This window comes from Aethalodelphis obliquidens, unplaced genomic scaffold, assembly GCF_003676395.1.
Source record: "Aethalodelphis obliquidens isolate GAN/ISIS:26980383/991018 unplaced genomic scaffold, ASM367639v1 scaffold14, whole genome shotgun sequence".
Taxonomy (NCBI): domain Eukaryota; kingdom Metazoa; phylum Chordata; class Mammalia; order Artiodactyla; family Delphinidae; genus Aethalodelphis; species Aethalodelphis obliquidens.
In genome coordinates, this window is record NW_020837958.1 from 1,619,560 (window position 1) to 1,644,088 (window position 24,529).

Genomic DNA, 24,529 nt, shown 5'->3' on the forward strand with positions numbered 1-24,529 from the left:
CTTATGCGGTTTTCCATGTAACTAACTTCCCATCAGAGATCATTCACCCTGCCTTAACCACACAAAATAACACAAGTCGGGGGAGCTGGTTAGATCAGGATTTCTTTTTATTCCTTGTTGGTTTAAAATGGCTAATCAGAATAAAAAATAAAAGGGCTTCTGTTTAGAGGCTGGGGTCTCCCCTACTTAAAGGTTAGAACCCAGGTATCCCCTCTACCCAGCACCATACTGAGGTGGGCTGAGGGGTAACCCCCCAAGGGACAACTGGAGGGGCCTAGGCCTGCCACTCCTTCTCTCTATCCCGTTTTTGGCATGTGATGAGAAATATTGCTTTTTGGATTCTTCTCTCCCGGCCTTGAATTTAAAAATAATGTCAACCGTGTGAGTTGGGGGAAGGCTTTGAGGGGCCAGTTGAAGAAGCCCACCACAATTCCTCTCCCCCAAGAAGGGGGGATTATCCAGTATTGTTTCTGGAGCTCAGCCAAGCTCTTGTCCTGATCTCCCCACCACCACCACCAAAGTCATGGGGCTGCGACCCCTTCCCTGGGGGAAGCTAAGTGCCAGTGAGCCTAGAAAACAAACTCTCCTCTCCAGGTCCTTCCCTCCTCTGACCAGAACCCCACCCAGACGCGCCTCTCCCTGGGTTTCTTTCCTGGTCACTTAGCACCAACAACAGGGGGTGCTATTTCCTTAGATGGTAACTGGGACAAAGAGAGGGAACCACGGGGGAAAGGAAGACTTCAATCGATGTCTCCCCTCTTTTCCTGCTGGTCTGAGGAATAAGAAGAGTAAAATCCCCCTCCTTATACATATCCCTCCCTCATTTTCCCATCCCAGGATAGATATATAATTTCTTTGATATTTATTTTATATATATATATATATTTTTATATATATATATATATATATAATGTACACACACACCTGGTAACGCAGAAGAGGAAAAAAATAGAATCCGTAACAATAATAAAAAAAATTATTTCTGGTTTAAAAATGATCTGGTTCCCTCCAGGCGAGCAATTGCACAAATGTCCACTGAGTCTGGTCCAGGGGTTAAGGAAGGGGAAGGTCTTAAAAGGTGAAGGGGGTTGCTACCCCAGTCTCAGGGCCCCAACTCTCCAACTCCCCAACCCCACTGCATTTTATAAAATGTCCTCATCCTCTTGGAATCGGTTGTTTAAAAAATGTCCATGCAGGGGAGGGGAGCCCCTTGAGGAAAGGAAGGTGGCCACCTGGGGCCCTTTGGTGTAGGCGCAGAGGTGTGGGGGAGGGGAGCTGCCCAAAGCTCACACCGAAATCTCATAGGTGGTGCCACCCACCCCTGACACCTTCTTGACTCCTCCCCTTGTAGGGCTACTGAGAGGTGGCTGGCCTGGGCCAGGGGAGGCTGAGCCTATATTCTTGGGCTGCCCGTTGGTTTTGCTGTAGGCGGTCTTGAGCTGTACTTCATCTCTGGGAAGAAAAGAAGAGAGAGGTGTCAGAAATGGGACACACAGCACCGAAAAGGGAGGTAGTTTAAAAAGTTAAGAGAAAAAAATGTGCTTTCTACATATATACTTTCTTACACAAAGATTCCCTTTTACTTTACTGCCCTGCTTACAAGCAGCCTGATACCCTCTCTCCTCTACTTATTCCTTTCACTCTCAGGCAAATAAATTACTTTTTAGGAAGACAGAAATAAGAAAAAAGTATTAATCCTCAGTCTCTTAACAGGAATAGCCCGTGAAGGCAGCTGGAGTTAAGAGTGAAAATGAAGGGCTATCTTACAAGCAGGATAACCCTGGGTCCACTTGCACTAAAATGTACAGGTGAAGCCCTGATACCTTCTGCAGGGCACTACGCTACTTTTAAGTCCATTGGGGGCCAGGATGGACTAATACTTACTTGGGTGTCAGTAATGGCTGCAAGGCCACTTCCTCTGTCTCAGAGACACCAGATGGGGCTTTTTGGCTGCTGTAAGACATAGATCGGCCCACGTAGGGGGCAGTTGGGCCTGGTTCAGGGGACCCTAGTCCCCGGCCCCTTAGCCCATCTGGCTTGCCAAAACGGGGGACAGCTGGGCGTCCCAGTGGAGTCTTGCCCAAGGGTGATCTCTTCGAATCATCTGAGGAGGAACTAGTACGAGGGGCGTGGCCTGAGCCTGGTGTTGACTGGATGCCTGAGTCCCCCAAGCCTGGTTCTTCCTCACGGCCTGGGAGTGGGGGTGACTGGCGTAGCAGCTTCTCTCGTTCCTGGAGGGAGGCCACGATATGGCGCGACAGATTGTCGTACCGAACTGGTGAGGGCTCTCGGTGTGTTGGGCCGGTTGGCACCAAACGTGGGTGCCTCTCGGCTTCCCGCTGCTGGGCCAGTCGGGCTGACAGGAAGGGAGAGGTGTAGCCTAAAGGTGGGTCTGGCTCAGGCCCTGCCTGCACGGACTCAAAATCAGGGCTGTCTGAAGGAGTGAGCAGACTGTCGTAAGATAGGCTTCCATTACGTGTCTGGTTGGCCAGGCTCTTATAGGAGGTGGAGGTTGTGCCCTCTGAACGAATGGACTGCAACTGGCCCAGCTCAAAGCCTGTGCCCTGGGCTGACTTGAGGCTGGAGGAGCGTGAGCCACTGGACAGTGGATCAAAGTGAAAACTTTTGCCAAAGGTGGGAGAACGGAAGCTCTCTGGCTCCAAGCTCGGCTCTGAACGGTAGCTGGGATGATGGCTGCTCTCCGCAATTGAGGTTGGCTCCTTCAAGCTGTCCCCACGACTCAACTGAGGGAGAAAAGCAAAGCAGGTTCTTAGTGCTCCCCCTCTTGTCCCCTCTTGGGACAGTAGGCCCCAGAGCCCAAGGAGGCAGTCAAAAACAGTATTTGCTACGTGCCAGCAATATGCTTAGAATTTTCACAGGCATTATCCTGTTTAACCCCTAAAGTAAATCTGTAAGTAGGAACAAATAATATCTCATTTTAAGATGCAGGAAATGGGGCTTAGAGAGTTTAAGGAACTTCTCTGTGATGGCACAACTGGGTTTTGAACTCAGATCTGATGCTGTAATCAATGCTTTTATCTATTATGCTACCGTGACCTCTCTTGGATGAAGGACAAACTGTCAACGCTGTTACTAAGCCAACAATTAGTAAAATGCCTTTGGTTTTCTTCTCTTCCCTCTGCTTCTTCCTCCCCTTCTCCCAGAACAGCTGGCATACATGACAACCCTACTCCTTAGAGAGTACTCAGTACCTTGGCGCTGGAAGAGTGAGGCATGGCGGCTGATGCACTGCTGCTACTGTAGCCCGGCCGGTACTTGTACATGGTAGGGGTGGGGGGGCTGTCCTTGCCCAAGAGGCTGCTCTCTGCAGGAAGAAAAGGCCCAGGGGGCACCACTTTACAAGCTGTTCTTTTGACCTGGCTAGAGTTCCTTAAAGTACCGGGGGAGGACAAGGTAGGAAAAGATATACCAAGCAAAGGAGCATAATGATTTTGCTGAAACCAAGACTACAGACTCATACCAGCCCAGAACACAGAGTGAGTGAATGTACCAAACAGATCCCAGAATGTTCTCTGGTCTGTCCGGATGCTGAGAGTACACACAGACACACAGAGATGTCCAACTCACTGCCAATAGCTAACTGTTATGTCATCCCCTTTCTCCCGGCTGTCCAAAGAAGTGGTTCAAGTACCACTTGCTGGGTTTTCTCAGTCACAACACAAGCATTATCTCCCAGCCCTTGCCTGTGTCATCTCCACAGCTAACAAATAACATTCTCACTCCTGCTTCTGCCCTTACCCTCATTAGTAGCCAGGCTGAGGTGTGTCCGCAGCCCCGTGTAACGGCTCAGGTCCGGCTTAGGAGGGGGTGGAGGTTCAGCATCTGCAGACTGGCTTTCTGTTATCTCCAAGCTTCCTTTAGACTGGATAAATGAGGGAAAATCAGATTTGGAGAACTGAGCGTTAGGGCAACTCAAAGTATGAAACTGGTGTAAGAGGGGCACTGGGGAGTCATCACATACTTCTGAACTGGAATTGGAAGACAGGACACAAGATCAGTTTGGGGACGGTTTTGGAGAAAGAAAAGCTTTCAACAAGGGTTTCATTCTGTCACTTATTTGTTTATTTTCACCGACATCTACTTGTTGAGCTCCTACCATCTATAAACTGCTATGTTAAGTCCTATGAAGACATGCAAATGAATGGACTAAATTTCTACTGTCAATGAACCTACAATCTAATGGGAAAAAGAAGATATGTGTTTAAGTAACTTTAACACAAATCAGAAAGTGATAGATACTATAAGAGAGATGTAAACAAAGCAAGTTTCCATCTCTTTGCCATGGGTGAGACCCCCCCAAATTACCTAGCTTTACTTCCCTAAATTCTCCTCACCTTAGTTCTCCTCAGCTCTCCCTGGATGCCATTGTCCATGATCTTCACAGTTATCTGCCCATCTGACACTTCTGGCCGGAGGAAGGGTGGTCTGATTACAATTGTCTTCTCTTTCTTTGGTCTCCCCAAATACCTGAGTGTCAAGAGTGAGAGGGCTTTCATTCACTCATTCATTCCAAAATATCTAATGGTTGCCTACCTTGTGTAGAGCAGTTTTACAAATACAAGAAACAGTCCTACCAGGGCAGGGAAAAGATCAGCATTGAACTGATTTCTTTGATTCCTTGAAGAACAAGAACAACAGCAAGACCAGGCCTATGGGCAGATACACCTAGCTCAAGGCACTCGAGTAAATCTCATCCTCAGTTCTCCAAAGAGAGTAACATCTAAAGAATACAACTGAACTCACAGGGTCCATTAAAGGATGGTGTGCCTCTCCCTTGTAGGCACTTCTCATTCTAAGAGAACCCTCCCTAAAAGGCAGCCAGAACAAACCCAAAGAAGACAAAAGTGTTGACCAAGGGTGAACACTAGAGCAAAGGGGTAGGTGTACCTGGGTGCTGGGGAACTGCAGAGTACACGGCTGACATTGTTACAGCAGCCATTAGTGAAGGGGTTCACACCTCCCCGGAATTTACCCGTAACCTAGAGGGAGGGAAAAAGGACCAGATCAGTCAAAAAATGGGACCTTGACCTCCAAAAGCCAAAACACAAATCAATGACAAATTATTGTGCACCCACTATCGGGGAGATATAAAAATGAGTAAAATACAGTCCTACCATAAAGAAGCATAAGCTAAGAATGGGAACTCCAAAGTCAGGGTCATCAGTTCAAATTCTGGGTCCACTTCATGGTAGCTATCTGACCCTAATCATCAGTTTTCTTATGTAAAATGGGGATAAATAGCTCTCTAAATATTGAAAACTAAGATAACATAACATAAGAATAAGCAAGTAAGGTTAGCTATTGTTACGGGCACAAAAATAATTGTTTTCCTTTAAGCAGGACTATAAGCTTCTTGAGGGCTGGCCCAGGTCTTTTACTGTTTCTATTACCTCAGAGCCTAAATCGACCAGTATACAGCAGACATTCTATAAATGTCTGTTAACTAAGAAATGGCCCATACTCATGCTTACATGAGGAACCTGGACACCTCATGATAAAAAGTATACACTAACGAGAGGGCCAAGAGACACATGCCCTGCTCTTCAGGGATCTCCCATCACTTCTCCCCATACCTGTTCATTGGTTGTGCGTCCCCTAGCCACCAGCACCACGTGAAATCCCGTGAGGCCAGCTACTGGGATGAAGAATAAGCCAGCCACACACATCACTGCCATTCTGAAGCCAGACAATCAAGGAGAGCAGAGCAACGTGATCTCGCCTTCCCCAGCCCGTGCTGTAGCCATCTTCCCTTTGACCCTCACTGCCACAGGACTCAACTTTCTACATTCTTCCCCCTCCCACTCCTGCAACCCACAGGCCTTGAAGGATACGTGACAGCCGTGCGGACCCCTGAGAGTTCCTCCATGTGGTAGAGGACATAAAGGAGGCCAAAGCCAAACACACCCATAATGTGGGCTGTCAGGGAAAGGAGGAAGAGGAAGAAATAACGGTAGTTCCGGCGACCAATACAGTTGTTCACCCAGGGGCAGTGATGATCAAATTCCTAGGAGCAAAATGAGACAGACTGAGCGGCATCCTTGGACCACGGCACTAGATCATTTCTGTCAAGCAGAACAAACAGCAGAACTTAAAGTGTTTCTTTTAATAATCTGTCATCATGTTCACCATTTAGTTACAAAATTTAAAAACAGTTCATGCAGTTTATCTTGCTCTATCAATCTATAAGGAAGACGTTCCAGAGGTTGATCAAAGGCAAAGGCCACCTCTCAGTTTATCCTATGTGACCAAGGAACTCTGAGAGGTACAAATGTCAGAGGCTTTACAGAAACATTAAGATTCATGAAAAAAGAGGCTTAGAAGAAAAATCTGGCAGGCAACTGCTTACAGCTAAGTAACAACGCACTGAAAAAAGGGTTAAAAATAAAAGACAAGGAACGCAGAAGAAAGAAATATAATTGGAAAGGTTGAATGCAGCAGCATGATGAAGTGGAAGGAATGGAGAACACTAAGCAGGTCAAATAACTGAAAAGATGAGCCCAGGGATGGAAGGCTGGAGCTCTGACTAATGGTGCTGGGAAAGCCTATGCCTACCCACTTGGGCTCCTCCTGTAACAGAATATTTATGCTCTACCTCTCGTGTGTACATCGTTGCTAACACTTTCTGCCAGAGCTAGAACACAGCCCAGGCAGTCAGACAGGGCTACATTTTCGTCCATGGCCAAGAATCCACTGGATTCAATTCTTATTCTGTGGGTAGGAAGAAGATAACTTAGGTTCAGCTAACCCCACCCAGAGTTCTTACCTCCACACAGTTGTCACAGACGCTGCAGTGGGAACATCGAGGAGGACGGTAGAAGCGGCAGGTGGCACACCATTTCATGCGCACCTGGATGCCCTTGATCTCCACTGTTTTGTAAAGGGGAGCTCTGAAGTCATCTTCCTTGTCTTCATCCTCTTCAGCTGTAGAGAGTAAAAGTTAATGAAAAAATGACTATGCTAGAACTGTGTACTAGGCACTAGGGATGCAGTGATATTTAAAATATGGCCTCTGCCTTCGAGGAATTCAGTCTAATGGTGAGAGAGACTAGGAACTAGTAACTCTAATACGGTGAGATCAGCTCTATATACAACACTATGGAAACGCAGATGAGGAAGCAATTTATTCTACACTGGGAAACGAGGTTTAAGAATATGACTCAGAGGTGGCTCTGATATGGATATGCTGCTATTCTTGGTTTACATATTATATTTCAAAAGAAAGAGACACTTCATATATCAAAGTACATCTATAATGAGTTTGCGTAACAGTTCAGTGTCTACAAGTACACGACTGAACTACAACAATCCGAAAGAGGAAGTAACGAACTAACATCAACCTTTTTTCCACACACAGACACCCTTGCCCAAAAGATCTTCCCCTAGTTCCCTATATACATTTCAGGACTGTTTCTTGGTTGCAGACATTCTCTTTACCTGAATGCCCTTTCAATTTTCAGCTGTCCGAAACTCACCACCCCACTTCAAAACTTAAAGGACATCATTTGCCTTCTCATCTATAGTGTGCAATTTTCATTTTTTATTATTAATCTAAAAAAAAAATACCCGTGAGGAGGAAAAATTAAGTAAGTGATGGTATAGGAATTAGAAGTTTTCAAATGTACTGACTTAGGGAAATGCTAACAATGTAACTAAGTGAAAAAGTACAAGGTAAAGAACTGTACAAACAAAAAGATCCCATTTTGAAAACAAATAAAAACACACATATATATGCTACAGATTTACGGTATATATAAATAAATATTGTATGTATAAATCTTCACAATATTGATTGGAAGGAAATATACCACAATGTAACAGTAGTTATCTCTGGGCTAGGAAATATATTTATCTTTTTTATACTTTCTATATAATAAATATTCACTACTTATTAAAATCGTTTTTAAAAAAAGTTTGTTAAAGGAAAAAACTTCAAATGCTACTTACATTGAATATCTGATTCTTCCACACTATCATGTATCAGAAGTGAGCTTTCTCTTCTTAAAGTACTACAGTTCTTTGATTACTCTTTAAAGTTACCACAGTGTATTTATGTAAATGTCTTCTCTATCTTCCCTTCAAGACCGAGCTATTTGACCATCATAATAATCATTCCAAATGACCATATCATAATAATCAATAAATATTTGATAAATGAACATTAAACACTCATTAAAATAGCCTTCCTTGGCTTTAGGGACTCAAAGCACCTTTTGTTAATCTACGCTTTGAAACAGAAGTCACCATGCACAGTGACACAGGCTTTGTGAGCACAATGAATTTCAGAAAAACCTCATCTCACTGAAGTTGCTATCCCAATCCCACCTGCCTCACTCTTACAAGGTAACTTCACATTTGAGAGAAAAATGAGATGTCATCAGTAACAACCATCATCAGTTCTCTTTCTATCTCTTATTCCACTAATGCTGGTTGGTCCTCACTCTCACCTCCTATTCCAGAAACAGCCTACTTCTGTAAGCATAACCCTTCCAACACGCAGAGGAAAGCATCTCCTTCCAGATGGCCACTCTTCAATTACCCTCTTTCATCACCTCCTGCTTCTCTCTTTTCTGGTTCCACCTCCTCATGCTATCAACATGCTAAAGTCTTCTGTATCATTAAACAAACAAACAAAACTCCTCCCTCTGCCCTAAGATATTCCATCTTCTGCCTTCTCTGCTTAACTTCCTGAAAGAATAATCTTAATACTCATTGACTCTGCTTCCTCATTTCCTATTCACTGCCTTCCAAACCATTATAGTTTTGGTAATTTAACTGTCTCTCTCCCGCATACATACATAAACACACTATTAACTATTCTTGTTGGGAATTCCCTGGCAGTCCACTGGTTAGGACTCAGTGCTTTCACTGCTGGGGCCTGGGTTCAATCCCTGGTCGGGGACTAAGATCCTGCAAGCCATGTGGCCAAAAAAAACAACAATGAAAACAAAAACAAAAAACAACTAGTCTTGTGTGTGTGTGGTTTTTTGTTTTGTTTTGGTTTTGTTTTTTTGGTCACACTACGCAGCACGCGGGATCTTATTAGTTCTCCAACCGGGGACGAACCCATGCCCCCTGCAGTGGAAGCACAGACTCTTAACCACTGGAACACCAGGAATGTCTCAAACTATTCTTGTTAAGATCACTAATTTCTTAGACACTAAAACAATGGGCAACTTTGAGTTACCACACTACTGGACCTAATTTCTGATACTGCCAACCATCAGCTACTTCATGAACTTTCCTCAGTTCCCACTGTGTCCGGTTTGTCCTCCTCCTAACTTTCCTTGCTCAGTCCCTCTTCAGTGGCTCTTCAGCGGCTCCTCCTTCTCCTCATTATTACAATGTTAGTGCTGGTCAGGCTGACTTTCGTTCCTTCCTAATCTCATTCTACTTTCTCTAGGCGATTTTACTCCTGTTGCTTCAAATACTACGTGGCTGAGGACTCTGCCATGAGTCTGACTACTCAACTGCCCATTGGGTAACTACCTGAATGATCCATTAAGTATCTCAAATTCAACATGTCTAAGATGCTCTGTCTTCCCTCCAAACCCACTCAACAGTCTATAACTTGGGTCTTGGTTTATAAAGAACCAGCATACAACCTATTTTTCAGGTTAGGAACCTTGGAACTACCCTAGACAATTCCTTCACCCTCTCGCTCTCCCCTAGTAAGCAATTAGTAATGAAAAATTCTGCTGGGTCTACTAATGAAAAATCTGTAAATCCAGCTTTGAATTCAAGTTCTCATCTGGTCTGCATTATTGCAATAGCCTCCCAAAAGGTATCTGTACATTCTTATAAGAATTATTATTGTAAAAGGAAATGTGATCCTGTGATTCCCCCAATTAAAGACGTCTTGCTGTCCAAAGGAAGAATTATAATCTATTTAATTTAGCACATAAAGTCTTTTACACTTGGCTCTGGTTTATCTCTTGCCCCTTCTGGCCCCACCATGCATTCTAACTTCCAGCCACTGAATTCTGCATTTCACAGCTACAATTCTGTATATGCCGCTTCCTCTTCCTTGAATGCCTTTCCCTTCCATCCTCTACTCGGTAAAGTCCTTCCTACCTACCTTCAGCAGCATTTCCCCAATTTATCTGGGCAGATATAAGTGCCCTTTTCTAAGGTCTCAGAGAACCTTTCTCATGCTTCCGTTACAGTTTGTTATCACACTGTCACTCTCTAATTCATCTTAGATAGTATCAAAACTAGCAACAATGCCCAACCCATGTGCTCGAAATAAATTTCTGCTGAATGAGTAACTGAAAATCAAAGAGTTGACCCAAAGTGGATCAGATGCCTAGAAGTTATGACATATATTCCTAAGATCCTGACTTGCTTTTCATCATTAGACTATAAAAGTATCCCAAAACCCAAGACTCCTAAGGCCCCAGACCAAATGTATAAATGTCCAAAAATCATTCTTTTTCAAAGGCAGTAAGATACTTCCAAGAGAGAGGAGGGAGATCTTACCTCGAGGGAAAATCCCTGGGTCCATGAAGGTGGCCATGCTGAAGTTGGCCAGCACAAAGAGAAAAACAATCGCATTGTAGATGGGCACTGCAGGTGACACGTAGAGGCTTAGTCCTGGACAGCTGCACAGATAATAAAGAAAGTGAGGGGCTGTCTCTAACACTTTGGACACCAACCACATAAAAAAATCTATAAAGATTCAGGGACTTCCCTGGTGGCGCAGTAGTTAAGACTCAACACTCCCAATGCAGGGGGCCCGGGTTCAATCCCTGGTCAGGGAACTAGATCCCACATGCATGCCGCAACTGAGAGTTCACATGCCACAACTAAGGAGCCGGCAAGCTGCAACTAAAGGCCCAGTGCAACCAAACAAATAAATATTAAAAAAAAAAAGATTCAGTCCCCATACCTATATATAAATCTTGTGTGGTTCACCTTTGAAGTCTCAAATTATCTTTATCCTTCCCAACAAGTGGGTCTAGTTTCCCACAGAAATACTCATTTTAGGACTTCCGTAGTGGTCCGGTGGTTAAAAATGCGCCTGCCAATGCAGGGGACACCCGGGTTCGATCCCTGGTCTGGGAAGATCCCACATGCCGTGGAGCAACTAAGCCCGTGCACCACAACTACTGAGCCTGCGCTCCAGAGCCCACGCACCACAACTACTGAAGCCCGCCCGCTCTAGAGCCCACGCACCGCAACTACTGAAGCCCATGCGCTCTGGGGCCCGCAAGCTGCAACTACTGAGCCCACGCACCACAACTACTGAAGTCCGCGTGCCTAGAGCCTGTGCTCCGCAACTAGAGAAGCCACCGCAATGAGAAGCCCATGCACTGCAATGAAAAGTAGACCCCACTCACTGCAACTAGAGGAAGCCTGCGCGCAGCTACAAAGACCCAGCGCAGCCCAAAATAAATAAGTAAATACTCATTTTTGATCAAGGTACAAGACTCATAACCCTTTGCACTAAAGTCTGTGTTCTTACCTCGTGGATCTTTGCACATGTTTTGGACTCTGTCCTTACCTCCTTTTAACCAGGCACAAGAGCTAGGGACTAAGTATGTAACTGACACCAGCTGCATTCCCTTCTCTGGAACAGCCTGAGGCTTCTGGACCCCAGCCATGCCCCACTGACCTGCACATTCACCCAAAGCATGGGACACCACCTGCCTCTCTGGCTTCTCTTCCCTCCTCCCGGCTGGCTCTGAACTACTCTCAACTGCCTAAAGTCTCTCCAGACACATTATACATCAGATATTCCTCAGAATTTTATTCAACTAGAGGCTAGTTCTCAAGGTAAAGAAAAGGAAACCAGTCACAGGTAAGGAAGGATACCAAGACACAGGACTAGACCCCGAGATGAATAAATGAAGCAGAAGAGTGGAGGAGAAAAAAAAGGGAAGATATCAGACCAAAGCAGCCCCAAATCCTGCGGGAAAAAGAAACTGGCCACACATATCCAATATTCCACAGGGTTCAAATCAAGAGATATGCTTTAGGTAACTTTTCCTTGACAAAATAGTGACCTAGTCCAGGATTAAGCTCAGTTTCTGTCAGGATATATGTCTCAGAAATGCTGCAAGAGCTCTCCCTTTCTCTGAAGATGGTTCCTGGGAGCTGGAAGTGTCAAAAGAACATGTGATGTGCTGCTTGCTTGGTCAGTGGTATCAAACACCCTCTCTCCTGTCTCAGCTCAGGAAGAACTTCCCATAACAAGACAGTGGCTAAACACCCTAATCTGCTTTGTGGCTGAGAACTTAATCTCCAGAATTAGGCCAGCATCTGTCCTTGTTCCCTTTATCTAGACCAGCGGAAGGAAAGGAAGAGTTCAGTGAAGGAAAGGAAGAAGGGACCAAGAGAACAAGACAGCAACTGACTCCGGAGAATTAATCCACAGCAGTCCTGGATTCTGTTGAGAGGTTATCTGTCTCCATTAAAATAAAAAGAACAGGGCTTCCCTGGTGGCACAGTGGTTAAGAATCCACCTGCCAATTCAGGAGACACGGGTTTGAGCCCAGGTCCGGGAAGATCCCACATGCCGTGGAGCAACTAAGCCCGTGCGCCACAACTACTGAGCCTGTGCTCTAGAGCCCGCGCGCCTACAGCCCAGGCTCCGCAGCGGGAGTGGCCACCACAATGAGAAGCCCGCGCACTGCAGCGAAGAGCAGCCCCTGCTCGCCGCAACTAGAAAAAGCCCACACGCAGCCACGAAGACACAGTGCAGCCAGAAATAAATAAATTTTAAAAAATAAAAAGCACAGCCCTGAATAGTGATTCAGGACAATTCAAAAGAACTGAGCTCCTCAATGAAAAATAAACTAATGATAAGAAGTAAAACTGATTGTCACAAAGCATCTCACAAGTCTTTACCAGCACCATCTATTTATTCAAATTCCATTTAGCCATTCATTAAAAAAAAAATTTTAAGTAAATATTTATGATGTGCCAGGCTTTTTAGATAGTAATTATCAATTAACTCTGCTTCTCTTTATGGGTCAGTACATAATTGGGAGACAAAATAATGAAGCTAGAGTGCAGGCAGTGATTTCAAGGAAAAAACTTTCGACCTTCAGTCACAGCTCTAGTTTTATTCTACCAAAGTCTCCTATGGAAGCCTCTTCCTCTGGGGGTTCTTTCATTCAAAAAAGATGTCCCCATACCTTGGCAGGATTTGGGGTGGAATACAAGCAAGAAGGCAAGAGTCTTTACACAGCCCCACCCAAAGCCTGACCTCCTAGGATCTTAAAGAGGGAGGGAGAGAAACTGAAAACCAGTCGTCCAGGTCAGAGCACCTCCCTAGTACTTAGCTGTCACTTCAATTTCCACCCAGGGAAGAGGAGAAAGGGTGACTCACTTGACTCCTACAGCCTGGGAAGATAATTAGAAGGGAAAAAGAAATGAAATCCTTAGAACACTGAGGTGTCCGTGATTTAAATGTCTCATTCCTAGAACTGGCTACATGGCCTCTTGAGCTTCTGAAAAAATAAGGGTATTCTCCATCTCTGAGGGAAACTAAGGTGAATGAGAATGAGACATCAGTCCCCTTGCAGGCCCAGATGTCAGTCTTTCTGAACCCATTCTTCCTCCAGTTTCTGCATTTCCAAACAAAGCAAATCACTCTATTTCTTGGACAGCCTGCCAATGACCTGCCCCTAGATAATGAACTTTACCCCTACAACCTTCTTGATATCAACCCATCCCAGCTGAAGTGTGTAATTCTAGAATCAAGTTCCAATATCTGTTGCCAAAATAAAGCCTACCCTCACAGTGGCAGTATCTGGAAATGATGCAAATAACTCAACTTCACAGGCAACAGCCGCTCCTAGATTCAAGTCAAAGACCATTGCTTCCAACCTGAGCACTCTGAGGGAACATCCCACCAAGGAGAGGCCTGTGAGACCAAAGCCTGCTCCCACTGTACCCCACATTCTGCTTGGCTCCGGGAGAAGCTTGCCATTGCTACAGAACTTCGCCAGATTCCTAAGTGACCACCCCAAGTGGCCCATCTGAATCTGTTGCCTTTGATGGACGGAGAGGGCTGGGCTGGGGAGCTGCTGGGCTCGTCCTTAGCCGATGGCGATAATCATAGAGCTCCAAAGCAGAGGGAGTGGCCGTAGCCCAGAAGGCTGGCTGACTCACCGATGAGACTCCCAAACCTACACCATCCCAGGGAGAACAGGCTCTTCTGCCCATCCCTTTAGCACTCCTCTGTTTTCAAGGCCAAATAAAATTGGGAGAGTGGGTTTCAATACCCACACTCCTGCAAATCTGTTTCCTAGCCCTCTCTAACTCTGCCCATTATAAAAAATGGATAAGTTCCTGGTAAGAAAAATAAAGTAGGAGTCAAGAAGCTTTGGATTTTAACCCTGTCTTGATCAATGCTTTGCTATTGTAGCCTTAGGTAATTCACAGGAAAGTCTCCAAGCTTGTTAGGTCAGCTACCTAATACAGGTACGAGAATGAAGGAGACAGTGTCTTAAATGAGCCTAGAATTCTTTTTAAACCAGCTGGTTTAATACTGAGCATTCATGGGATAGAAGAAACAAAAAAAAACACATTATTAACTATCTCCATCATCATCAATTATCATTCCAGCTCCACCTTCATCGCTAACTCCACTTCCTCTCCTCTGAACTACTAGATTCAAGAACATTTAACAACAGAGGCACTTTGCTCCTAAAGAACAGGTCTATGCATTCCTCCCATGCCTAGCACATACTTTGACTATGTGTATGAACACTGTGACTAGTGTTCTTTGGTGATGAGGCAAGGCTAGAATGAATATCCCACTTCTTGCCCCTGGGGATCCTCAAGATTCCACAGGAAAACAATCTCTCCGCTTCTAGTGGATAAATTTCTCGTAAGAGACTTGATTTGTCCTGTCTTACCAGACTTTCAAGCAGCTGAGTACAAGATACAGGACTTGGGCGCTTATTCCTTGTTGAGAAAACAATGTGGGGAAGAAAAGAACAACCACTGCTCAATTAATGCCCTAAATCACGAGGCTGCTCCCACTCAAATCAGGTGCTAGCACCTCTGCAGTCATGGAAAAAAGGGCCAGAAGGGAGAGTCACTGAGGTTGCCCAACTAACTCTGTGGATGAAATGCTTGAGAGAGGATAGAAGCAGAAACTGTAATGGAGAAAGCTCTTTCATGGATGGGACACTGGAAAGACCATCACGGATTTCTGGACAACCCTGACTCAGCCTTCCCACAGAGGATCACTTGCAGCGGAGACTTTACCCCCATGTCCTCCCCAACAATTTTATTTTATTTTAAGATTCTTTTTTTGATGTGGACCATTTTTAAAGTCTTTACTGAATTTGTTACAATATTGTTTCTGTTTTCTGTTTTAGTTTTTTGGTCACGAGGCATGTGGGATCTTAGCTCCCCAACCAGGGATCGAACCCGCACCCCCTGCATTGGAAGGCAAAGTCTTGACCACTGGACCACCAGGGAAGTCCCCACCTCATCAGTTTTAGAAACAGATATATGGGAAACTAGCTGACTTAACTCACAGCTCAAAGAGACTTTAGGGGATACAAGTCTGCGATTTATTTCAAATGGTATTGCCAGGAGCCCTAAGAAGGTCTCAGGGGTCCCCAGGAAGGCAAAGAGGAGATACGCAGTGTATGGGCCTCTATGCACCAGCCTCACTCGAACCAGAGCAGCCCTACTCTGACATTTTAAATACTGGGGTTCCCCAAAAGATCTCATTTGGAAAAAAAAAAAGGTCATATTGCTTAAATAAACTGCTCTAGGTCAACTTCCTCATTATACACAGAAGAAAGAGGTCCACAAAGGTTAACAGACTTTACCAAAATCAGCTTGCCCCAAACAGTGCTTATTCCTCTCACCTGGCACTGCCCCCTGCCAATCACAAAAGGAGACTAAGCCAGATGAGGGTCCAGGCCCGTTATCTTAAATGCAGTGTCTGTTACCTAATGGGGACCAGGAGGGTTACTTTAGCAGACACTCTCCTTCCCAAATAGTGAAAAGGGAAAAGAATTAACACAGGTTCCCCAATAACTCCTGCCTAGTTTTAGTACTGGACAAACCCTATAAATGAGAGGGATGGGGGCAAAGGGGGAGACCTCAACTGTTCTATTCGAGGTTCTCTGGGGCAGAAGAGGATCACCATTTTTTTGATGACGAAGCCCAACTGATAATTTCTGCTCATAGCCCTCCCTACCTGACAGAGAGACTCGGAGGGTAAATTGTTCCTAATTAGTGGAAGCCCACAGGCCTCCACTAATTATGTCTGCCAACTGAAAGGGCTCGTCCTCCTACTCCAGTCCTATAGGTCCTAAAGTAATTCTCACCTGGGGTTTATACTGATGTAAGAACAGACAGCTGTAGCCTAGAGAAGAGAACAGGAGGATGACAAAGTAGCTACAGGTTTAAGGCCCCAAATAGGAGCTGGTTCAAAAAGAGCCTTCCTCTTATCTCTATTTGAAACCAGTAATTCTTTTTTAGGTGGTATATGGTTTTAAACATAGAACTGAACATCAAAAGGGACAGAACAGCTCTGGAGAACAGCGGCACACCTCAGCCCAGGTGTAGACTTGCAGAGGAACTGCTATGGTCAGATGGCAAGGAAGAGATGAGAATTTCAGAGGTACCAAGAGCTAGGTAAGATAAACAGGGTATTTATGTCTCCCCAAAGTGGACAGGGGAAAGCCTAGGGAGGAAAAGACAGCCCAGAAACGTGTCCTGAGGAAACTGCCAGGGAGAACTCTAGCTAAGACTTAAGGCTCTTCTAACTTTGGGTTAGAGGCAGTAATTCCAAATAAGAGTCAATACTGTCCTCCAAAATTCTTTGTCCTAGGGCTGAGAGACCATGGAATAAGGAGGGCCCCCTACTCTTCTAGCATCAGGCAACGGGGAAGTAGGTTAAACAGCTTCAACTCTCAGTTGAGAAAATGTCTATGTCAGGACAACTCTTTGTGGCAAAACTGGTATAACCAGCCAAACACTTCAATGGTTCCAGATTAGCAAATTAAGAACAAGGTTTCTGCTTGTCCAAACTCAAGAATGGATGGGTTGAAAGAGAAACCACTTAGCCAGTTCCCCAAATTTCCTAACTCCCGAAGGCTCTGCCTCTTAAAGGAAAACAGACCCTCTCCAATTAAGCAGGTCTAAGGGTGTCAAATTGGTGTTGTACTTATCCCTCCTGATACAGCACCACAACAACTACAAAGATACTAAGATCCCATATAAATGTCCCTTGGTTAAAATGCTGATTCCACTTAGTGGTCATAAGAGCAGAAACCAAAACAAGTCTGACACTGAAGACTCACTCCTTATGGGTAGGAGTGGAATCCTTGAGGGTTTCAACAGGTATGCTCAGGCTGAAGAGCTGGGGGCCAAAGAATCTAGGACTTCTACTCTTTAGAGGAAGAGGTGGGAAGCAGGATGATGCCCACACCTTAGATAAGAGATTCACTCTTTCCTTGTTTAAAAACTAAATAGGAAAACATCGTATTTACTTTACTTCTGCATTATTACTCTTTTGGCCAAACGACCCATAGTTTTTAGAATTCCTTCTGGCATCAGAAGCTCTGTTTGGGTGGAGGGGGCGGGTGCCCCTTCCCTCCTATCTCAGATTTAATTTGTCTGTACCCCAGCAACTCCTGCTCATTCGTCCTTCAATGACTCCAAACTGCTTTTATTCCCTACCACGTCAATTCATTCTCTTCCTCTTGCCAGCAACCTCACACTGGCTCTAAACAGCACCCCACCATTAGGTCTGAGCCTGAATCACAGCAAAGTGAACTCCCCAGAAAATCTAGCATGCTCTGATTGTTCCAAGAGCCACAACCGGAACACTAACTCAATGACTCAACAGTTTAAGGCTCAGAAGCCTGGTACTTGTTAATTTATAAACAGGTAACGGCAAAGACGCTTGCCAGGTAGTCGACAGCTGAAATACCAGGGAAAAGGAAAAAGATGTAAATCACTCACGTCTCCTCCAGTAACAAGCAGACGAACAAAGGCTGAATATCCTAAGTGGGAAATCTTTCGACACCAACTGTTTTTCCTAATAGGACCAGGGAATGGGAGAAATGACTGTCATTCCCTTCAGCAGGAACTAACATAAAGGAAGCCTTCTAGAACTCTCTTCCTAAGTAAAACTTGCCCTTTCCCAGTGGCCTTCACTTCTCCAGGCTTTGGCTCTTAAGAATACAGAGAAAACCATCTGATAACACTAAGAGCCAAGACCATCTTACTGGTATACCTTCGAAATCAACTCTGAAGTTCTCTAGTACTCCCAGTTCCCACAGTCTCAAATCTAAGCTTCAGATATCCCGGGGAAAAGCCACTACTTTTTGAAAAACCTTTCATCTAGTCCAGTTCTCTCACAGAATTGACTGCTTAGGCTGCTTCAAGACTCAGGTGATTCCCTCCCATTTCCTTCCTAGTGCAGAATCATCTAACGATGAAACTGGGTAGGAAAATATGAAGACATCTGTGATTTCAAAGGAAGGGAGGCAGGGGAAAGTAGAGGAGTCAGCAGAGTAAAATTCCTAACAAGGTCGAGAGGGTAGGCCTGTTCTTACTCTTCTTGCCGCATCTCTGGGATCTGGATTTACCTGTATCAGACCTCAAACTCTCCCAGTCACTTGCCTTTGCAAGTAAGTAGCCGAACTCCAGAGGAAAAATACCCCCTCGCCCGCCTCCCATGGAGCTCCCCCGCCCATACCACCACTGGGAGAAAACTCACGTAAAGGCAAAGAAGAGGGTCGTAGCTCCCACTAAGAAGATGGCAGCTGCCGAGACTGGAACATACTTGCTGGGTTTGAATCTCTTTCCAGACTCCGCGGGCATGTTGGAGCTCTGATGGAAGATCTGCCCTGCCGCATAGCCCAGGCCCACACAGCGGCAGAACAGACAAGAAAATGGGATGAGGGAGACAACGGCCAGAGGAGTACAGAAGGAAACCAGGGAAGCAGAAAATTTAGAATTATCACCCTTCCCCCTCCCAAATAAAACCAAAGGTCAAAAGATCTCAAATGAAGGAAAGCACATGGGAGGGGGAAAGGTGATTCCAAATGATGAATAACCACCTCCCCAGAACAAGGCAGAAGGAGAGATTAAGAAACACAACTTGTACAGCTTAAAAACTGGAGACAAACAGTAGGCTGTACACATGAAAATGGCTGCAGGTAGAGAACATGGGCAGTCAGACAGATCACGGAACAGCTCATGGACGGAGGCGAGTCTTCCAAAGGAAAGAAGGGGAGGATATCAGGGTAGGACGGAACACTTCAAGCAAGGAAAAATTCTTTGGAGGAGATACTACAGAACCTCCACGACTACCACACTTCCACAAGATGTGAGCAGCACCTAAAAGAGGTGTTTCTATTTCAATCCAAGAAGGAACCTGGCGCCCCTTCCAGCTTTAAAGAGAAGCCGTTTTTACTGCAGTCTTTGTCCCTTTCAGGCAGCTTTCTCAATGCCACCACTCCCACACCTTGACTTCAGGGCCTGTAGTCTGGCAATGGTGGTTTAATTTTATTTACTTTCTCTTGATGGTTAAAGCTGGGCAGCAGCTGTTACAAGGTTAAGTTGTAAATCCTTTTCTTTGAAGGGGGAGGGAAAACAGAGAGAGAGCTCGAGCTCGTGCAAGCTTGCCTGTCTTCAGTCTCTTGTTACTCCCAAACCCTTTAAGGGCTCCTTTTCCTACGGAGTTCATGCAAAACTAAAGGGAAACATATAATCCCTGAAGCCATGTTCTTCCCAATAAGCAAAATAAGATGAAGAAATCAATTCCACTCGATGATACTTTTAAAAGCTACTGTGGATGAAAGCAAAGTTCCAAAGAGGTCCCTGTTTCCAGGTTAGTCAATGTCTCTGATATTTCTTCTTCAATCTTGGGCTTTCTGGATGCAGAGTTCAACTGTGTTACAGTGCCTCACCTGGAGAAAAACAAATATCTTTATCAGAGAAATTTTTTCATGGCATTTCTTAAGACCAGCAAGGCTAAAACCCCACAAGCTACTCTGTTAAAAAGTGCCTTTTGAAAGAAAGATGATTTTCTACTTCACTATGTGTATGTGGGAAAGGACTGAGAATTGGGAGGACAATGGGTTCAGAATTCTTCACTCTTCTAAGTCCTCTTCATATTGAAAAAAGAAAAACATGGCTTCAGCTGGCCTAAGGTCATCAAAGAACTAGCTCTTGACACAGATGGGGCCCATCTCACCTGACACATATGGGCAGTAACAAATACCAAGAATATCAAAATCTAAAAACAAACAAAGGCACAGCAGTGAAGGGCAGTCCTAGAAAAGAGACTTGTCTTTGAACAAAGAGAATATTTATTGCTACAATGAAAAAAGAAAAAAGTAGGACGAAATTAGGACAGTCTCATTTCCTTTCTGTGTATGTCTCTCTCACTCTTACCCTTCTATACTTTTTAGTTATAAACTTGAAGAGGCAAAAGCTGAATTTCTGGTCTTCTGAAATAACTCATGAAAGGAGCTGGATGAGAAATGTCCCTGCACTGAAAGGTGAGATGCCCTCTATGAGAAACTGAGTCAACAAGGGGGGGGGGGCTGGTCTTTTTCTTCCCAATTCAACAGTTTTTTGTTCCTACATTGGCCTATTAGGAAGTCAAGTGAGCCCCACCTTCCCTTATATGATTAAAAATAACAATTATTTCTGTTGATGGTAGTAGTAAAATAACATTAGCACTTTGGATTTTATAGGATGCTTTTCATCTAGTGATTGCAAAGCATTTAACTCATTATCTGGTGACACAGTTCCTTATCCCACTTGGTAAAACTGAAGTCTAGAGAACGCCTGAGGCCATTCCACTGAATGACTTAAGCAGTCAGGTTCAGAACCCAAGAGTCCACAGGCCCCTTTGCCGACACAAACCCTTTTTACCTCTTTCTCACCCACTACACTACCTGCTCAGTGATGACAACTTGGAATCTACAGACCAAAAATTTACTTAAGGTTTTTTTCCACCTAAGAGGAGTAATAGCTTCCTTAATTCCAAAGGCTGAAATTAAAATACCAGAAGTTTTGAATAGTGAAATATCAACGTACCCTGGATCTTAGCACTTCCTTTCTTTTCTGTGGCATGAAAGGCTAAGGTGCCTTCCTTCAAGATTCATTCATTCTCTCTCTCTCAAAAAAAAAAAAAAAAAAAAGAGTTTTAGAGGGCCAAACAGCATTATTAGAATAGATTGATTCCTACAGGAATCAAAACCCAACTTTCTAATTTAGGCTTAAGTAACTCTGTTAACAATGAGAAGCAAATTCTTGCTTTACAGACAGTACTATTAAAGTAAACTTGCCCCTCAAAACCCCAAAGATTAGAGAAGATGGAAAATTGCACTGCTTATATTTTATCTAGGGTAGGATATCATTTAAACACCATATATTATTTCAGATTATATTTTCTGACAGGAGAAAAGTCACATGGGCTAATACTGCCAAAGTAATTCAGAGACATAAAAGGTCACGGCATCTAGGAAGTACAATACTGGGAAACAAAAGATATCAGTGTCTTAGATGTTTAGGGCATATGCTTTAGAAGTGACAAGACAAAACCTAAGAATGTATTGGGTATAACAAAGATGCACCAAGGCTTAGCAGAAGGATGTACTGTGGGTAGCAGGGATGAGACTGCAGGGTGAGTGTGGCTCATCAGAGCCAGCAGTCTGGATCCATACCAGTGTAAGAAAGGTGTACAGGAATGTGTATGACACATTTCAGGCTTAATCTATGTAATAGTAACATGTATATACAAAACAAACTATAGAATATGTGGTTTCAAGGCTTTAACAAACGTTTAATACAAGTACCTCCTTAAAGGGGTAAATGGACATGGCAGCATGACTGAGAGCAAAAGTATTGTTTGTGGAAATAAAGTGGTATAATAGTATAATACAGTAAATCTGAACAGTTATCAACGTTTCATGGAATAATCCACATGTCAAGATACTGGCTGAAGAGTCAAACAGAAGTTTAATATGGGTATTATCATCTTATACCGAGGTACCAAAGTACATGGCAATATAAATCTTGTAAGTATTTAAAGAACGAGTGATAATGAATATTCTGAAGAGATTTAATATAGTACAAAGGGATACTGGGATAAAAGGATAGAGATGAGAATATAAGGCCAACCTAGACAAGATGGCATTAACCAGTAAGTGAAAAATGCAAGGCAGAAAAATGGTCTAGAGTATAACATGTAAGTGATCCTACACCTCCTTTCATAACGCTGTCACTTTCTTACTTCTCATTTCAATGTTTTCATGCGGCCAAGTGGGTAAAACACTTTCTGCCCTGTCCCATAACAGATTCCTATACGTAAAAAAAATGGCAAATATATTCGAGTTCCCACTTATAAAAAGTACAAAGTACTAAAAGCGTGGAGCTCCCGGCTGGTGGGGGTAGGGGAGGAAGCGGACGGATGCGAAAGAACAGGTAACAGGATGAGGCTTGAGCCAAAATAAGTATCAGAAGAATGGGGCGAGGGGACGTGAAACGCAGGGAGGGAACAGCATCCAGTCCCCAGCGCGGAGCCGGGGCACTGAGAAACACCGTATGGGGCAGGGCTGGCCGAGACAGAGAAGACGGAATCCGCGGCAGCAGGGCCCACTGGGGCTGCGGGAGCAGGCTGCGGGAGGCGACAGAGCCTCGGGGCGCAGGGCCGGGGGCGGAAGGGGCGGCGGCTGGGCGCCGGGAGCGGAGGGACCGGGGTCCCGAGCTAGGACCCGGCGGCCCGACACTAACCCGTTCTGAGCCCCGGCAGCCGTGGATCCCCGGCCTCTACGCGTCGTCCGTTTCCGGGGCCCAAGGGTCCCGCCGCAGTTGGATGACCCGGCCCGGGGGAGGAATGGGGCCTCAAGCCACCTCCCCCTCCTTGGTCCCCCTTCCCTAGAGGTCACTCTCCCCTCCCACCTTCCTGGCCCGGCACTTCCGGTTCCGCAAGGACCCGTGTCCCCAGTACTCACCCCCGGCGCGGCTCCCGTTACCGCTGCCGTCGTAGTCGCCGCCGCCTCTCAGCAGCGCCGTCCGGCCTCTGAGAGGCAGCGCGCGGCCCCCGCACGCTCCACGCCCGCCCCGCTCCGCGCGCTCCCGGCCCGGCGACGCTTGTCTTCGAGCCGGCGCGCGGCCGTTGCCCTCAGTGCCGGGTCTCGAGCCCTCCCAGCGTTCTCATTGGCTCCCTGTCCCGGGTGCGCGCGACATCTCGCGCGCGGCACTTTTCTCTCATTCATGCGGCTCGCGCCGCCGTGCCCGCCCCCGCTCACTCTCCCATTCACCCATAGCCCCCACCCCAACTCCGCTCTAGGGCGTGCGCGCGCACCCTGGCGACCGCGGCGACCTCGCGGCCTGATTGGCTGCAGGAGCACAGCGCCGTACCACGCGAGAAAACGAGAACGCGCGCGCAGGGCCGTCAGGCTCCGCAGGCAACCGGGAGAGGAGGGTGGGCGTACTGCGCAGGAGTTGGAACTGGGGAAATGGCCGAGCGAATATTCCTTTTTCCTTTGTCCTGCTTTCTACCCCTCCTGAAGCAGAAATCCTCAGAAGTAAAAAATAATTATATGTGTTTACTGAAAGTACTCAAGAACAAGCAGCTACCCTCCCGAATTCGCCAAACCCCCCCCTCCAATAAGTATGGTACAGTCTAGACAGGCTTCTGGCGTAACCAATCATCCACTGGCCCCTGCGTCTTCCTGCTTCAGCCCCTTCATGCATTGGCCAATGCGGTTTGGCCACTAAATAGCCCTCCCCCAATCCCTCCCCCCTTTTTGGATGGCGAAAACTTTATTTAAAACCATCTTTATGGAGCATCTTTATGGAACTCCGACGAGTTCCTTGGTACCAGCAGAATCCCAGGATGATGGAAAAGTCTGGGCTGTGAATTCCGCAGGGAAGGGCCGCAGGGACTGGAAGAGTCAGTGGGGGCCGAAGCTCCTGCCTAAGGTACGGGAGGAAGAGGAAGGAGAGCGGCCGCGAGCCTTGGAGCCGTAGTGCCAACCGTGGAAGGAGGCGCAGGGAATACGCGCTGAGGTGGTGGCAGCCCCCTGGAATGAGGGCCGGCTCTTGGCTCCGCTTATTTCCCTGTGTTTCACCGCAACACAAAGGCTGGACGCCCCCAAGCCTAACCTCTCCCAATCCGGGAATACAGAGAGGAAGGAAAAGGTTCTCTAGAAGCTCCAGTCCCTGGCGAGCTGCTGGCCAGCTCTACTTAGCTCACAGCGCCACATTTTGCCCTAATTAGCCCAACACAGCTGTGAACCCAAGAGCAAGGCCCGGTGTTCTCTCATTTCGCTCAAGGCCATTTCTCTTTTGAAAGCGGCTCTGGCTATTACATAATAGTCTTTCAAAAAAGTGTTCCACCAGCCACTTCTCTGAAGCCAAGGTGTCTCACCTGTAAAGTGTGATTCTAAATCCTGTGGTCTGTCCTAGGCTTTGGTGTCAAATGTTGATGGTTTGACTGTGCTCTGATAAGTTAGCACTAAGCAGGAAGGGAAAGGAGAAAGTGTACCTTCTGTTTTCTGAGGTC

At 45.7% G+C, this 24,529-nt stretch overlaps 1 protein-coding gene across 5 annotated transcripts; it reads right to left on the reverse strand.

Annotated features, from left to right (window-relative positions):
• Nucleotides 1–84: 84 nt before the first annotated feature.
• On the reverse strand, nucleotides 85–23,259 carry ZDHHC5 (zDHHC palmitoyltransferase 5). Of its 5 annotated transcripts, XM_027114647.1 has the most exons (13): nucleotides 22,974–23,231; nucleotides 21,055–21,133; nucleotides 18,722–19,916; nucleotides 10,498–10,619; nucleotides 6,785–6,942; nucleotides 5,853–6,025; nucleotides 5,595–5,697; nucleotides 4,909–5,000; nucleotides 4,356–4,488; nucleotides 3,760–3,883; nucleotides 3,213–3,325; nucleotides 1,885–2,744; nucleotides 87–1,452 (listed from the first exon to the last, which is right to left on the reverse strand). In XM_027114647.1, the coding sequence occupies exons 3-13, from the start codon at nucleotides 18,823–18,825 to the stop codon at nucleotides 1,287–1,289; spliced, it is 2,148 nt and encodes a 715-aa protein (XP_026970448.1). In that variant the 5' UTR covers nucleotides 18,826–19,916; nucleotides 21,055–21,133; nucleotides 22,974–23,231; the 3' UTR covers nucleotides 87–1,286. The 5 variants fall into 5 exon arrangements, with proteins under 5 accessions (XP_026970447.1, XP_026970448.1, XP_026970449.1 ...); XM_027114646.1 differs by lacking the exon at nucleotides 21,055–21,133 and having other exon boundaries at nucleotides 85–1,452; nucleotides 22,974–23,259; XM_027114648.1 differs by lacking the exons at nucleotides 21,055–21,133; nucleotides 22,974–23,231 and adding an exon at nucleotides 22,753–22,858.
• Nucleotides 23,260–24,529: the final 1,270 nt, after the last annotated feature.